The following is a 16,520-nucleotide window of genomic DNA, read 5'->3' as shown; positions in this document are numbered from 1 at the left end:
TTTCATGGGTACAGCATCAATTTCTCTGAGGGTATTACATTTCTGGGAAAGTCTTGGGCTGCAAGATCAAGCTAGTCACCATTGCAGCCTGGATGGAAAGGAGCTCCTGAGGCTCCACCCTCAGCTGAGGAGCTATTGGTTGATGGTTGCTAGGGGAGAAGAACCATTTTCTGCAGTAGATTGCCCGTACTCCAGTAGATGATCCCCACACTCAGGCACTGGCAGGCTGCACAGCAGATTTTTTTTTTTTTTTAAATAGAGAGGGGGAATTGGCAAGGGGAAGTGTTAAGGGGGTCTAGGAAGAGTGTGATCAAGGTGTGTGTGTGTGTGTGTGTGTGTGTGTGTGTGTGCGTGTGTAAATTAAATCCCAGGTGGGAAGAGAAGTCCTATGGTTAGTGTTACCTGTCAATTTGACTGAATCTGGGAGCCTAGAATGCATTCACGCTTCTGATTTCAGGTAGGATGTGACCAGTTGTTTCGAGTGCCTGGTGCCCTGACGTTACGCGGTGATGAGCTGTAACCCTAAACCTTGTCTTCTGTGAACTATTCTGTGGGGAAGACTGACACTGGGTGACACCGGTCACTGAGCATTGTAGGTGAGGGACCTGGGGGTCCTGAACACATAGATCATAAAAGAGGGCTGCACAAAGTACAAGCCCGGCCTGGCCAGGGGAATGAAGACCCGGCAGGGGTAGGAGACAGCGGTCCAGTACTCCATTCCAGCCCAGTACCTGTAAACCATGGGTGGCTGCTGGACCATCTGCACAAACACTGGACGTATTAGAATGAAAGGAGTGTACAAGCGCAGCTCATTCTGGGTGTACATGTATGGTCCTCTGTAGCCATACAAGTATGTTTCCAGCCACCCCTGGAAGGCAGCCTGCAAGGGTTCATATCTTTCTGTCCTCTGTCTCTGTCTCTCTGAGTAAGCTCTTTGCACTTGGTAATTTCTCCTAGCATAACGTTCTACAGCTTGGTCATTTCTCCAAGCATGACGTTCTGCAGCTTGGTAATTTCTCCAAGCATAACGTTCTGCAGCTTGGTTGCTTCTCCTAGCATAACGTTCTGCAGCGTGGTTGCTTCTCCTAGCATGATGTTCTGCAGCTTGGTCATTTCTCCTAGCATGACGTTCTACAGCTTTGTCATTTCTCCTTGCATGACGTTCTACAGCTTGGTCATTTCTCCAAGCATGATGTTCTGCAGCTTGGTCGCTTCTCCTACCATGACCTTCTGCAGCTTGGTCATTTCTCCTTGCATGATGTTCTGCAGCTTGGTCGCTTCTCCTACCATGACCTTCTGCAGCTTGGTCGCTTCTCCTTGCATGATGTTCTGCAGCTTGGTTGCTTCTCCTAGCATGACCTTCTGCAACTTGGTCATTTCTCCTAGCATGATGTTCTGCAGCTTGGTCATTTCTCCTTGCATGATGTTCTGCAGCTTGGTCGTTTCTCCTTGCATGACCTTCTGCAGCTTGGTCGTTTCTCCTTGCATGACCTTCTGCAGCTTGGTCGCTTCTCCTAGCATGATGTTCTGCAGCTTGGTCGCTTCTCCTAGCATGATGTTCTGCAGCTTGGTCGCTTCTCCTAGCATGATGTTCTGCAAGTTCAGAGGTCTCACGCTTCATGGGTTTCACATAAGCAGTGGGTTTGGCAGGTTGGCTTGGCCATTTAGGTGCATCTTCTTCCACAGAGTCTTTGGACTCCTCACCAGGACGGCTTTGCTCTCTGGGTCGCTCATCTGAGTCTGGAGAGAAACAGACAGTGAGAGCAGGTCTTGTCCAGGCTCCCCTGACAACCTGTGGTTAGGACATAACAGCTCCATTTTATTGGTAGATAAACTGAGAATGAAATCCAATAGGGAAACTGAGCTTGACAAGGTGTCTCTTCCCTATAAGTTTAAACTTCAGAAGGAGGAATCTTCATGTACACACTCAAAAGCACGCACACACACACACACACACACACACACACACACACACACACACACCACTGAGGCTGTTGCTCAGTGGGACGTGGCAGATCAGCACATCATAGAGTAACTCCTCTGAACTTGGAAGGCTCAGGATTTAGTTCATGCCTCTGGACCCATTTCCTTGTTTTAAGAACCCTTGATTATTGTTACTACAGGCAAGGTGTCTAGACTGGTGCTAGGTCAGAAAAGCCTCCTCAACTATACACCAGGATGGCTGGAAGAAGGTAACATGAGCTATATTACCATGGTAAGAGGATTGAATAGGCACAGGCCTAGAAGTCAAAAACAAAACAAAACAAAACAAAAAGACAGTTGAGTGGTTGCCCTCAACTCCCCTGGGAGAGGCTAAGGGCTCTCCAGAATGCAAAGAGCTGGGAAAGGCAGTAGGGTTACTGTGGTCATATGAATAAAATGGCTCCCATAGGTACATAAGGAGTCACATTATTTGTAAGGATTAGGACGTGTGGCCCTGGAGTAGGTGTGGCATTATTGGAGAAAGTATGTCACCAGATAGGCAGGTTTCAGAAGCTCAAGCTAGGCCCAGTGGCTCACTCTCTCTTCCTGCTGCCTACCAATTCAGATGTAGAACTCCGGGCTCCTTCTCCTGCGTTTCTGTGTGCCACCTTGCTTCTCGCCATGGTAGCAATGAATTGAACCTCTGAACCTGTAAGCCAGCCCCAATTGAATGTTCTTCTTTATAAGAGTTGCTGTGGTCATGGTGTCTCTTCACAGCAATAGATACTCTAAGACAGTCGCTCATCAGGGAAGTGGCAATTCTTAAAGAGGCAGCCTTAAGAAAAGTAAGTTTTGCTATCGGGAGATTAGAGGGAGACATTGAAGATGCTGATGGAGGAGCAGCATCCTTAGGTGGGCTTCAGAAAGGAGGTCAGAGGGAAGCAGGCACGCAGGAGACAGGGCAGTGCCAGAAGGCAAGTTCAAGGAAAGGTATTGGGAACAGAGATGGCGGAGGCACCCTGTTACCACCAAGGGCAGTTCAAAGTGGACTGCAGGCACTGGGGAGAGGCAGGATTGAGGATCCCAGTCTCCAGGGTAGAGCTAAGGTGAGAATATTTGTTCAATATTGGGTTTGTAACTGAGATATAAGGACATCCGATAACTCTGCAACCTGGAGCTCCATGAAGGCCTGTTTCTTGGGGAGGGGGGTCATCCACCCTGCTGTAGTCCATGATCCCCATGGCTGGAAGGAGATACAAGGGTAGCCTCTAAGAGGAGCCAAAGGTGCATGTTACCATCCTATGGGGAAACCAGAGCAAAGGCTCTTTCCAGACCGAGCAGAGAGGGAGAGCTTAGGTGGACATGTGTGACCCACAATGAAGAGTGTCCAGAGCCTGAGAGTAGTGCCCACCAAATGGAAAGCAGTCCCCGCCTATTGGGAAGCAATGCCCTCCTAACAGGAAGTACCTATGGAGTCCTGAGCAGCAACGCGAGCTGAACAGGTAAAGTCCCCTGGGTCGGCTGTGGAAAGGCTCTCCCTGAGAATTACAGAGGGGTTCAGGGCAGAGTGGGGTGGGAGGTGTGAGAGAGGAGGAGACACAGAGAGAGCAGCTGGAGAAGGACTGCGCTGGGATTCCCATGAGGCTGGCCCAGTCGTGCTAGAGGGAGCAGGACACACATGCCCGTCAGAAGCAACCACTACCACAGAACTCATGCCCAGGTGCTGCTATGGACAGGCCACAGACATTAAAGACAGCCAAAGAGCAGTTCACCTCACGAGTGAAGTCTTCCCCACTTTGTGGTTAGAAAAAGGAACTTCAGACCTTTGTGAATTATCTGGGGTCTGTCTGCAGAGCGTCCACAGGGAGGGAGGGACATGGCAAGAGCTCGCTGGGAAGGCCTTGTGCTTTGTAGCTTGTTAACAGTCCTATTGACAGTCTCGCTGACCCCACTTCTAGTCAGGGACAAGGGAAATGGGAAGGGGACACGGAACACACACCCTGAGGGCTTCAAGAGCTGTCTGGGGACGCACAGTGGACATCACAGGTGAAAACCCTTTTGACCCATGACCTTCCAGTGTCTCCTGCATCACCTTTTCAAAGCCAGTCTCAGCTCATTTCAGACACAGAATTAGCCTGGGGACCACAGTTGTGGCGGAGATGGAGGTCTGGGGAGTTGGTGACCTGCAGGGCACAATGCCCAGACACCAGAGTGGTGGGTGAAGACACCAGGGATGGGAGCACCCCTTCCAATTTCATGATACTGTGTGAGCCATCTTCCCCTTTATTGGCTTAGTGTAACCCCTGGAGTTGGAGTGGGGAGACTGATGTCTGAGCTGATGAACCCCAGAAACTCAAAAGAGCACTTAAAGCTCACTGTGAAGATGTGCAACCAAGAGCACTCAGAGACAGGGGGCTGGAGAGAGGGCTTAGCAGTTCATTCTCCCAGGGCACCTGAATTTGACTCCTAGCCCCCTCGTCTGTGGCTCATAAACATTCTACATCCAGGGGCACCTCTATCCATGTCGTACACTCACACAGACACATACACATGATTAAAAAATAAAAATAAATGTTTTTTTTAAATATTATTTATTTGTTATGTATACAATATTCTGTCTGTGTGTATGTCTGCAGGCCAGAAGAGGGCACCAGACCTCATTACAGATGGTTGTGAGCCACCATGTGGTTGCCGGGAATTGAACTCAGGACCTTTGGAAGAGCAGGCAATGCTCTTAACCACTGAGCCATCTCTCCGGCCCCAAAAAAATAAATGTTTAAAGAAAAGAAACCACCAGCAATTCAGTTCACAACAGGAGAAAAACAAACGTTTGCGTCTGAGATGCTGAGTAGGCAAGTGAAATAATCTCAGGCTGCAGAAAAGACAAACTGACTGAAAAGACTGAAAAAACAAAGGCCAGTGTACGAAGAAGCAGTTTAGGAGACTTCAGTAGAAACCGTCAGGTGTTAAATTCTCTCTAGAAAACCACCCAGGTGTAAGTTCTTGGTCTACCAGAGCAGAGGCAGTTACACTGATAAAGACTAGGGTTGTTGGCTTGTGACTCAGGAGGTTGAGGCAGGAGGATCGCAAGTCTAAGGCCTGCCTAGACTACAAAGTAAATTCAAGGTCACCCTGGGTAACTTCAACAGGAAATGTAGCTAAAATAAATAAATAAAAATGGGCTGAAGTCATAGCTCAGTAGTAGAGCACTTGTGTAGTAAGTGCAAGGTTCCTGTTTCCATCTCTAGTATTCTCTCTCTGTCGTCTGTCTCTCTCTCCCCCAGTTTCTGTCTGTCTGTCTGTCTGTCTCTGTCTGTCTGTCTCTCTCTGTGTGTCTATCTCTCTGTCTGTCTCTCTCTGTCTCTCTGTCTGTTTGTCTGTCGTCACTCTGTCTGTGTCTGTCTGTCTCTCTCTGTCTCCTGTCTCTCTTGTCTCTGTGTCTCTCTGTCTGTCTCTCTGTGTGTCTCTCTCTCTGTGTCTCCCTCTGTGTGTCTCTCCCTCTGTGTGTCTCTCCCTCTGTGTGTCTCTCCCTCTGTGTGTCTCTCCCTCTGTGTGTCTCTCTCTCTGTCTCTCTCTCTCTGTCTCTCTCTCTCACACACACACACATAAATCTACATAGGGATCTGGCATGGTGGTGCACACTTTTTATTACAGAAACTGGGGAAGCAGAGGCAGGCAGATCTGTGGGTTTCAAGGCCCTCCTGCCACTGCTACTTAGTGACATCCTGCTCTATCAACTCCTCAAAAAGGAAAAAAATAGAAAACCTTAAATTTTCCTAAAGTCTTTGTGTAGACAAAAGACTGGCTACAGGAATGGGATAGGAAGTCAAGAACCAGACATTATCTGAGGAGATTTTTGTCCCCAGTAGACATGACACTAAAGACCATCTGAAGACTTTTCCCTCTGAAAATGAGACTCAAAGTTCTTCAACGATCACATCTGGGGCTCCCCACTTGGTAACCCAACCACTTAAATTCAGGGTACCCCACAGAGAGCAAACCCTACCCGAGGGCTCAGTCTGAGCAGCAACTGGGGACCAGCACAGAGAGACACAACCAGGCATGAGATCAGAAGCAAGTCAACCAAACAGGAAAAGATGCCATAGATGAAACCTCCCCCAATCTATAATTAATACCTTCAGACACAGGAGAATAAATTATACCTGTGAATCAATTACAGGATACTTTTGCAAAGAACGTCCAGGGGGAAAAAAAAGCTTTTTTGAAATTAAAATTAGGAAAGCAGAAATTAAAATCTCCATGGAAATCTTGGAAGACATTGAGGAAATCTCCCCAGAAAAAGCAAAACCCCAAAATAACAAAAGAGAGGAAATAAAGAATATGAATATCAGAGGCATATTATCACCAAGGTATAATAACACAAAATTTCAGGGCATTGATCATATTCTAAAAGGGGCGGGGCTAGAACAAAATCTCAGAAGCAACATTAGAATTTGGAAGATAACAGAAAACATCTCCAACATTTTGAAGGAAATTAATTTCCAACCTAAATTCAATACCTAGCCAAACTAGCCCCAGAAATCGAGGCCAGTACAGTAAAAGCATTTTCAGATGTACAGGTTGTGAAATAACCTCACTCACATTTTCTTAAGCCCACGTTTCACCATGTAGGCCATCTTCACCAGCCTTGAACTTTCAGCCCTTCTCCTGGCTCCACCTTCCCTGTGCTGGGATTACAGGCATATGCTACCAAACCTGGCTAAATAAATTCCTTTTAAAACATTTTTTTTAATAAAAGACTGGTGGACAGAAAAAATACTAAAAAAATAAAATAAAATAAAAATGATATGGGAAAGGAATATGTTAACATCCCAAAGGAGAAAGTGGGGGGCAAAGGTGTGGTGAAGGCGACCCCAGAGTGCACCTGGGAAGCTGGTATAGCTCGGCTCGTCCAGTTTGGAGCCAGCTTTGAAGAGGTACCATTGGAAAGCTGCAGGGCTCGGCTGTGCTTTAATTCAAACCTCCAGGGAAAGTGTTGAGGATGGATGCAGATAAGCTTGTAATGACCCAGTAAGCACCAAAGAACACAAGCTCTACAAGAGGGGAAAGGGACTCTGCTACCCCACAGGGCTCTAGAGCTGGGGTGGGGCAGGCGTGGGTGGGCAGGGTAATGACGATGTAACTGTGATATGGAGCTATGTATTAGTCTCCAGAGAGTCGATGACCAAAGTCTACGATGAAATTACTTAATGAATAGGACTGCAGACCGGGGGGTGTGGCTCAACTGTAGAGGGCTTTCTTGGCATACAGAGATCCTAGCTGCAACCTCGATAGTAAGATAGTAATGGTAACACACACCCTAACCCCAGCATTGGGGAGATGGAGGCAGGACTACAACCCCAAGTTCAAACTCCAAACTAGCTTTGGCTAGAGTGAGGCCTAGTCTCCAAAGTGAGTGGAAACAGACCTCAGAAGAAGCCCTTCACGCAGCACAGGTGTGAGGGCTCCGCAGATGAAGTTACTTTTCACCGAGCCTGATAACAAGAGCATGATCCTGGCATCCCCATGGCGGAAGGAAAGAGCCAGCAGCCTCAGGCTGTCCTCTGACTTCTACACATGCTGTGTGGTACATGCAGAAGCCCACCCCCAATTTTTTTTAAACCATGCTTGACTCTGGGGTGTGGGAAACTGAGAAGGGGAGATGCTGTGTTTCACAGTAAACCCCATATGGATGTCTAAGTTGTAAAACACCCAAAGACGAGTAAAACCTGGGACAATAGTTCAAAGTAGTGATGGGTGTCAACAATACCTTGGTCGGATGTCTCACAGTGATGCCGTCTCGGAGGTTGGTCTTTCTCCATGAAATCGCCTCCAGATTCTGCATGAGGAGTGGGAGAGACACGGTCAAGGAGATGAAGGCACACAGTCAGTCCCTGGGGAGAACACTGCCACCAGGTGTGACAGAGCTGCCAGCCCTGGGCTCAGCGTACTGCAGAAGGCATGTACACCCGGTGGTCTTTGATCCCTAAACCATCTCCCGGGATTTTAGAGATGATGGTTGACTTGTAGCGAAGTGACAGTAACATTAGCCAGGAGGAGGGAGGCCATCTCCTGGGAGGGGAGAGGGGGAAATAGGGCTGGGACAAGCTGGGGAGCAGAGTTCTGCACCCGGATTCTATCCTCATCCGATGTAGGGTAAACCCTTCCCTGCCTGAGATGCACACCTGGCCTGCTGCTGTGAGATCCTTGAGCTGGCACTGAGTCTGAGAAACTGAATTGCCTGGAAGTCTTGGCGACCCTTCTGGAAAAGGCAGTGTTGGCTGGATGTGTCAGAGACTGAGGTCAAGGTTACCTCTGTCCTCAGAGGTCTCAGGCTTTCTGCTTGAAGATCATCTGCTCTTATAGGGTACCAGGAGCAGGCAAAGCCTTCTGGGTGGGGCTAGGCTTGATTCTCCGGGCTCATTGGGTCCCTCTTCAGTCCATCAATCAGGCCCTTCCAGATGAAATCATTCATAGAGGTAAATGCTGGGTGGGTGGGTTAATCAAATCATCCTCTTAAACTTAAGTAAGTTAAGTACAGGCAAGGGGGTGCCAGGGGTTACAGGGTGGACCCAATCAGCTGGGAGTGACCCAAGGAGGGATGTGTAGGCTGAAAGAGGAAGGGTTTGCCAGGTGTGCCAGGCTAAAGTGAGAAAAGGAAGAAAGGGGAGAGAGAAGAAGGATCCTGACTCATGCCAGGGCCTGGCGGAAACTGGCTCCACGATAGGAAACTGGTGCCAGGCTGAGGGGTGGGCATTCGGGGCAAGGAAACGGTGCATCTGGCCCTGCTCCCAGGGTCTTAGGGACTGTGGAACAGTGTAGGACACAGAGTGGAGTTGATAGACTGGGACATTTGAAAGCCAGGCCTCCTGATTGCACTTAAGGTTGAGTTCACTTGGGGAGCTGCTGACACTCTGAGTGGAACCTGTAGTTTTGGAAGGCCAGTAGGTAGTGACAGATGAGGGGAGCATAGGCTGACCGAGGCTGGTGATGTACAGACTGCCTTCTGGCAGGAAGAAGAGTAGCCTACAGGTTGGAGGCAGAGAGGATCCAGACAGCAGGAGGGAGCAGCAAGATGGCTTAGTGGATAAAGGCGTTTGTTGCCAAGCCTGATGTCCTGGGTTCAACCCTGGGTTCCACATAGTGGCTAGAGAGAACCACTCCCCAAATGCCCACCTGTTGGGGGAAAGGCAGAGATGTGGTAACCCCATCTGGGCTTTGGCTCATGGGTTGTGAACAGCCTCTGGAACTGAGATGGGGTTGGAGGCCTGTTGAGACTCACTGTGCGGTGCAGACTGCGAAAAGGAGGAACAATAGGGCTGCGGGGTACAGGAGCCCCCGATTAGTCCTCAGCACCCACATAATAGTAAGAGGCAAAATTAAAAGGCGCTGGGGTTAGAGGAACAGAGTGCAAAGAACAGTTCAGGAGCCCAAGCCTGCATCAAAATGCTTCTCAAATGAGTGCTTAAGTGATACAGTTCAATTAGCTTTTCCACTTTATTTTAATGGTGCTGATGATCAGAGGCTGATTGGAAGAGCTGTCCCATCAAGCTCTGTTCTCAACCCTTTAAAATGTTTGAATGTGTTGAGATGGGATCTGGCCGGACATCCCCGCTTCAGCCTCCGTAGCCAGGATTACCATGCATCACCATGCAACCTCCAGCTAGACTTTTCTCCTTTTGTTTTGTTGCTGACTTTTTACAACAATTTTCAACATAAAATATACCTGTTTTAAGCACACAGTTCAGTGGGTTTGGTAAACCCATGCGGGTAACCTCCATCCTTGAGACAGGATCTCCTTCATCTGTTTTCCGACAGTTCCGCGCTCAGCAGCCCTACTAGCCTTCCAGCTCAGGCAATGCCTCGGTTGCTTTTCATCACGATGGGAATTTTGAAAAGTGGGCGCTTGCACTTTCTACTGTCTTGCTGCTTCATTGCTTCCCTTAGTCCCATCCCCAGGGTGTCATGTAGCCCAAACTGGCCTTGAATAAGTAGTGGAAGACACCCTCAAACTTCTGACCGTCTGCCCCCACCTCCCCTGCTGGGATTACACATGTGTATCACCATGCCAGGTGTGGTAGTTTGAATAGGATGCTCCCACAGGCTCATATATTTGAATGTTTAGTCATCAGGGAGTGAAAATCTTTGATAGGATTAGAGGAGTAGTGTGGCCTTGCTGGAAGACATTTGTAAGTGTGGAGGGTGGACTTTAAGATTTTAAAAGCCTATGACAAGCCCAGTATTCTCTCTCTCTTCTCTCTGCAGGTCAGGGTGGAGCTCTCAACTACTTCTCCAGCACCATGCCTGCTGCCATGCTTCCCACCATGATGATAATGGACTTACCCTGAAACTGTAAGCCAGCCCCAATTACATGCTTTCTTTTATAAGAGTTCCCTTGTTCATGGTGTCTTCACAGTGATAGGACACTGACTAAGACATCTATTTGTGCAGTGCTGGCTATCCAGGGCTTCTGGTATGCTACGTAAGCACCGCAAACCCCAACCCCTTTTTTCCTTTTTCTTTCTCTTATCCTTTTCTTTCGAAGTACTGGAGATTGAGCACGGGCACTTATCTGTCTTTTCTTGTTTGCTTCCTTGATCTCTCTCTCTGTCTCTCTGTCTCTCTCTTTCTGTCTCCCTCTCTCTTTGTGTGTGTGTGTGTGTGTGTGTGTCCTTTCTCCCTCTCCCCCTCTCTCTTCTATCCTATGTGTGTTTCTCTCTCTCTCTCTCTTCTCCCCTGTGTGTGTTTCCATTTGTTTGTCTGTTTGTTTTGTCAGCTTGATTCCACAAGCTAGGAACACTCACCTGGAAAGGAGCCTCAGTTGAGGGAAGGCCTCCATCAGATTGCCTGCGAGTCCGTGATGCATTTTGTCAGTTAGTGCTTGATGTAGGAAGGTTTAGCCCACTGTGGGCAGTACCATCCCCTGGGCAGGTGGCCCTGAGTTTTATAAGAAAGCATACTGAGCAAGCCACAGGAATCAAGCTAGTGAGCAATGTCCCTTACTGGTTTCTGCTTTGGCTCCTGCCTTGATGTCTTTTGATGATAAATGTAACATGGAAATGTAATCCAAATGAATGCTTTCCTCCCGAAGTTATGTTAGATCTCGGTGTTTATCGCAGCAGCAAAAGCCCTAAGACACCATTGATCTACTCCTTCTCTTTTTCTTTCTCCCCCTCCTCTCTCTCCCTCTTTCACTCCCTTCCACCCTTTTCCTTTTGAGTTTGTTTAATGCGATATTATCCAGGTGCATAAGGAACTTGAGACAATGTTGGGATAATTGGTGGCCCACCACACCCCTGATCTTTTCTTTTTTTTCTTGGCCTTTCTTGTGTCTGTGCAGTGACTTCCCAGGGTTCTCTGTCCTGCCCCCAAAGGCTGATGCTACAGTTATGCTCCTTGGTTGGCAATTCCACGCTCATGCCGTTGGCTCTAGCCTCAGTGAAGTCCTGGAGTTGTGGAGTTGGCCCTGTGCCCACAGGCAGTGAGCTGAAGCCCCCACCCGAGCAGTTCTTACCCACTGATATTTTCTCTGTCCTACAGTCCATCCCTCTCCCGTGGCAGTTAGTGGAGGCTCCCACTGTCTGTGGCAGTTTCTCAGACCATCCTTATGTGGTGACCTTGACAATGATGAGTGTGGTCAGGCTTAGGAGTTGTTATCCGGGAATGGAATTTACTTGGTTCCTCTCCTGTAGACTGGAAGCAGACTGAGCTTTTGTGGGGACACCGACATCACCTTCCCAAGGTCTCAGACTACTCAGGCTTTACATCACCTGACTGAGGCAGGGCTTGCCAAGACCCTCCCCAGCCAAGAAAGCCTTCTCTTCCTATACTGTATCGTATACACTTCCTTTCCTGGTAGCATAGTATCTTCCTAGGTTGGAAGACTGTCTGGAAGATCAGTCTGCTGTCCCTGGAGAGTCATTTAGTCACTTACATTGGCATCGACTTGTGGGTATGCATTCTGTACTGTGTGTTATACTCCAACACCTACCTGAAATACTTAGCTAATTATTATCATTATTAGACTCATTATTAGCAATCAGTAGTTAACTGTCTTGCTGTTCCAAGACTCCAGCCCTCGCTACTGAAGCCGTCAGTTGGAAGCTGGGTCCTTGTGCACTCCATGGTGACAGTCAGCTCTCCTATTCTGGTTCTTGTCCCATTTTCCCTTCAAGAATGGAGTGGGCTTGACAGTAGCAGAAAAACAAGGGGACCTTCCAGCCCGAAGTGGTGACACGCGCCTGCAATCCCAGCTTCTCGGAGGCAGAGGTAGGGAGACTTCTGTGAGTTCCAGAAGAGCTTGGTCTATATAGCGAGTTCTAGGTCAGCTTAGAGATACACAGTGAGACTCTGTTTAAACACACACACACACACACACACACACACAGAGAGAGATTTTTTTTTACTTGCCACAAAGGAGTAACGACTTAACTAAGAAACAACTTGAACAACGATGTAGAAACTCTGAGACCCTCGATGGCAGTGGGATGTCAACCAAAAGATGTTCCTTGTGTTCGCTTCTGCTCTCTTCTGGCTTCAAGAAGCCGTCTGAGGGGTTGGAGGACCTCGGAATGCTGACCTAGAGCACTGTGCCCTGGCAGAGCCGTCTGCAGGAAGCACACAGCTGATGGTGAGAGTCAGAGAGCAGCAGGTTTCTCCTCTTCAGCAGGGCCCAAGGGCCTGAGTTCCCTGGAGTGAGTGAGTTCTCTCACTTTCAGAGAAAGCAGCTGATCTCCAAGGCTGAGACAAAAAGCTCTCAAAGCAAGAACAAATTTCCTGCAGGGAAGGAGCAGGGGCAGTGCATGCTGGGGAGTTCTGCCTTAGGTGGGTTTCCAGTGGGTCTGCCCAGGGAAAGGGGAGTCCTAGGAGCCGCTGACTGAAGGAGCAGGATTCCAGCATGGAACAGGACTGGGGAAGATGTTGTGTGCCCTTCTTGATTGGCGAGGTGTGTGTTCATGCAAATGAGATATGAAATGGTCCAATCAGGAATGGACTGAGAAAGCCCGGCTGCTCAGTGGGTAGAGCATGGGCACCAATTGTAGCACGAATAGTAAAATCCCAGAGACAGAAATTGGGTTTCAACCTGAAAACCAGAAAAGCAAGGCAGCCAGTCACTAGAGAAGTTTTACCTCTACTAAGGCTGGGCGATCACAAACTAAGGAGACTCAGCAGACCAAGCCTCTCTCTCCTCCCGTTTTATATCCCCTCTGGTGTGAGACACCACCTCCTGGATTTGTTTCAGAATTGTTCCTGTGTAGCCCAGGGTGACCTTGAACTCACAGAGATCTGTAAACAGAAGCTGCTCGTTCTGCTGCCCAGACTAGAAATCATCACTCAGAAACTCTATTAATTGCAATACTGTTTGGCCAATAGCTTAAGGGTATTGCTAGCTAGCTCTTATATCCTAAAGGAACACATCTCCATTAACCTGTGCTTCCCCACGAGGTCATGCCTACTGGCAAAGTTTCAGCAGGCTGCGGTAGCTACATGGCTCCCCCTGACTCTGCCTACTCTCTCTATATATCTCTTTCAGTCTGGCTTTACTCTGTTAAGCCATTGGCCGAAAGCAACTTTTTTTGCTAACTAATGGCAATAAAACTTATTCACAGCATACATCACCTCCCACAGCAGAGACCCATCTGCCTCTGTCTCCCAAATCCTAGGATTAAAGGTGTGTGCTACCACTGCCTGACCTCTAGTGGCTTAGTTTTCCCCCTCTGACCTTTAGGCAAGCTTTATTTATTAAAAAAAAATAAATAAAATATCACTATATAAACCTGTTCTCAATAGGTCTGCTGTTCTTTCCCCTCCCCCTTCCCTCAGGGGTGCAGCAGAACAGGGGAAGTGAAAAGGGAAAGTTGGGGACGTCCTCCAACATACACAGTTTTCTCGTCAGTTCTGGCCCTGACTGCCAGGGAGCCAAAGCAGCCTGTTGTGTACCTGGAGCCTGACCTCATTTTCAGCTGCCAGAGCCTGCTTTCTAGATTGACCAGAGCCCTGCAGTTGTGGCTTGCAGGCTTTCAAGCAGCTTGATGCCTTTCGGGGGTTCTTGGGGGGTTCCATCAGCCGGGGGTTTCTGTGCCTTGTTTCTCTTGCTGCCGCAGCAGTCACAGGGTAACAGACACTTGACTGTCAGAGTGATGGCAGGTCTGCTTGCCTGGGTCGTGCAATCAAAGGTGAGAGCATGGGAAGCTGGGGGGTGGAGTGTGGCAGGGCATTCACTGCTGCAAGAGTCTGACCGCCTTCACTCCCAGGGTTCTCAGCTCAGCTGCTCCTATGCAGCTCACATCTCAGAAAGCTCCTGGGAGCCCTCCTGCTGCTGGCCACCTAAGATTGTCATGGAGGCTGTTCCTACCCCTGTCACCATGGCCCATGGAACTTCATGTTTTTTTGGTTCCTGCCCTCCACCCCCAACTCCCATTCTCTCTGGGTTTTCTTGTACTCTAGAATTGAACACACACATTCCTTCCCTCGCTGAGTTTAACACTCTGATCATTCATCACTGGACTGTCACGAAGTCAGATAAGTCCTCCCCAGGCAGGAGCTCCCAGTGTGAAGTTTGTGTCCCATCTGAGAGACTTTTACCTACTCCAAACCCAGAAGAGTGGCCTAAGGCTACAGGTGGTGGTGTGTGCCTAGCAGCCCAGCACTTGTGAGGCTAGTTGGGAAGAACACAAGTTCAAGGCTAAACAGCAAGACCCTGTCTCAAAGTAAACAAACACAAGGTTTTTAGAAGATTTTGCCTTTACCTCAGTGGTCAATTTTTGACATTTTGAAAAAAAAAAAACAAGCTTTGAGTTTGTTCTAATACCATTTGTTGAACTCTCTACCGTTTCATTTTTTTATGAAATTGTTTTAAATTATACATGAAAAATGCAGTTTTAAATATACAGTTGCTTTAATGATAAATCCATGAACATTACACAACTTTACACTAAGGGGTTGGACCCTGGACTGATCACTTTTGTGTTGCTGTGAGAAGCACCATGACCAAGGCAGCTTACAGAAGACAGGGTTTATTTGGGTTTATGTTTCCAGAGAGATAAACATTGTGTTCCCCTAAAACTTCCCAAGCTTCGCAGTCTGCTTTGCTCCCAGCACCACTTTCTTAATGCCCCACCCCTTTCCAAATATTTTAGGTCTGTTTTATTTTGTGTGTATTAGTGATTTGCCTGATGTATGTATGTGAACCAGCTGCGTCCTGGTACCATTGGAAGTCTGAAGCGGGCATTGTATCCCCTGGAACTGGAATTACCAATGGTCGTGAGCTACCACTTAAGTTCTAGGAATTGAACCCACGTCCTTTAAAACAAGGACCTTAACTTCTGAGCCATCTCTCCAGCCCCCATCGTGGCAACAGGAACAGGAGGCTAAGAGCTCACATTCTGAACCACAAGCATGAAGTCAAGAGGGAACTGGAAGTGTCACAGAGTCTTTAAACTTCTAACGTCTACCCCTGGTGATGTATTTCCTCCAGCAAGGCCAGTCCTCCTAAGCAGCCCCAGACAGAGCCACCAACTGGAGACTACGTGTTCAAACACATGGGCCAGTGGGGGAATTTCTCATTCAAAACACCACAGGCCTTTTCCAGAAGGCATGAGTACAGTTTTGGCAAAGGAGCAGGTAGGTTAGGCAGGAAAGCAAGCCAGAGTCTGTCAGAGCTCACAGTGACTCTGGTTTCCTGGTTACTAACCCTGTGTGTGCCAGGCATGGCTCTCAGTTCTACCCCTGTGTTCATGGATTCCATCTACTCAGAGCTCCAGGGGGCAGTACCATCAACATTCTCATTCTCCAAATGAAGCCATGAGGACTGGAGTGATTGAATGTCCCCAGTCTGTGGGGCAGAACCAGGGTGTGAACACCACTCTTATTCCAGACCCCAGAGTCCAGCCCTCCTCATCACATCCCCACCACCCGTGAGAGATTGCAGCACCACCTGAGGTGACATTTGGATTCAATTAGAAATCAAACTTTTCTTAGTCTTCTTTTCAATTTTTACTTTATTAATTTACCAGTTCACATTCATTTATGTAGTGTAGGGGAGGGACAATGGGGCTATGGCTGGTAGTGCTCTGCCAGGGCAACGTGTGCCCCCAGCAGCTCTCCAATCCTTCTCACTCTTCTTCATCATGACGATATCACTTGAATATACTTATAAACTTATAATTAATATTTATTGCTTTCCAATAAACTAAGGTCTTTTTATTTTCCCATCTGGGACAATATCACTTGAATTGTCTCATAAAACTATCATTAATGTTTATTGTTTGCCTACAAACAATTTTATTCATCACTGTCTCATTATTTTAATCATCTGAAAACCCCTCTCTCATCTTTGCATTACTACAACACAATACTCTGGGCAGCAAACTTTATGAAAAGAAAAGGTTTTCTTAGCTCCACAGCATTGTTGGTAGAAAATTTAAACAACATATCATTGATTTTGTCCCTGATAAAGGGCCTGCCATGGCCAGAAGGGTGAGAGCAGAAGTCAGGGTAAGAGGGCACATTGTGGTGGAGGGCTGTGTGTGTGTACGTGCATGTGTGCACATGTGTGTGCATGCATATGTGTGTGCATGTGTGTGTGTGTATAGCAA

General features: G+C 48.0%; 1 protein-coding gene across 1 annotated transcript; it reads right to left on the bottom strand.

Annotated features, from left to right (window-relative positions):
• Nucleotides 1-580: 580 nt before the first annotated feature.
• Nucleotides 581-8,225, bottom strand: LOC126495112 (ubiquitin carboxyl-terminal hydrolase 42-like). Its single transcript, XM_050132713.1, has 4 exons — nucleotides 8,109-8,225; nucleotides 7,694-7,762; nucleotides 1,288-1,740; nucleotides 581-771 (listed from the first exon to the last, which is right to left on the bottom strand). Exons 2-4 carry the CDS (start codon nucleotides 7,743-7,745, stop codon nucleotides 581-583), a joined length of 696 nt encoding a protein of 231 aa, XP_049988670.1. The 5' UTR covers nucleotides 7,746-7,762; nucleotides 8,109-8,225.
• Between the last annotated feature and the right edge of the window lie 8,295 nt (nucleotides 8,226-16,520).

This window comes from Alexandromys fortis, unplaced genomic scaffold, assembly GCF_014885135.2.
Source record: "Alexandromys fortis isolate MF-2015 unplaced genomic scaffold, M_Fortis_MF-2015_v1.1 scaffold_437, whole genome shotgun sequence".
Lineage (NCBI taxonomy): Eukaryota > Metazoa > Chordata > Mammalia > Rodentia > Cricetidae > Alexandromys > Alexandromys fortis.
This window is presented reverse-complemented; position numbering and strand designations above follow the sequence as displayed.

Coding starts and splice junctions, on each gene's coding strand:
- LOC126495112 (XM_050132713.1), bottom strand. CDS start 7,745: ATGGAGAAAGACCAACCTCCGAGACGGCATCACTGTGAGACATCCGAC. Junction 1,741..7,693: donor CTGTGAGACATCCGACCAAG/GTATTGTTGACA, acceptor GTTTCTCTCCAG/ACTCAGATGAGCGACCCAGA. Junction 772..1,287: donor CCAAGCTGCAGAAGGTCATG/GTAGGAGAAGCG, acceptor TAATACGTCCAG/TGTTTGTGCAGATGGTCCAG.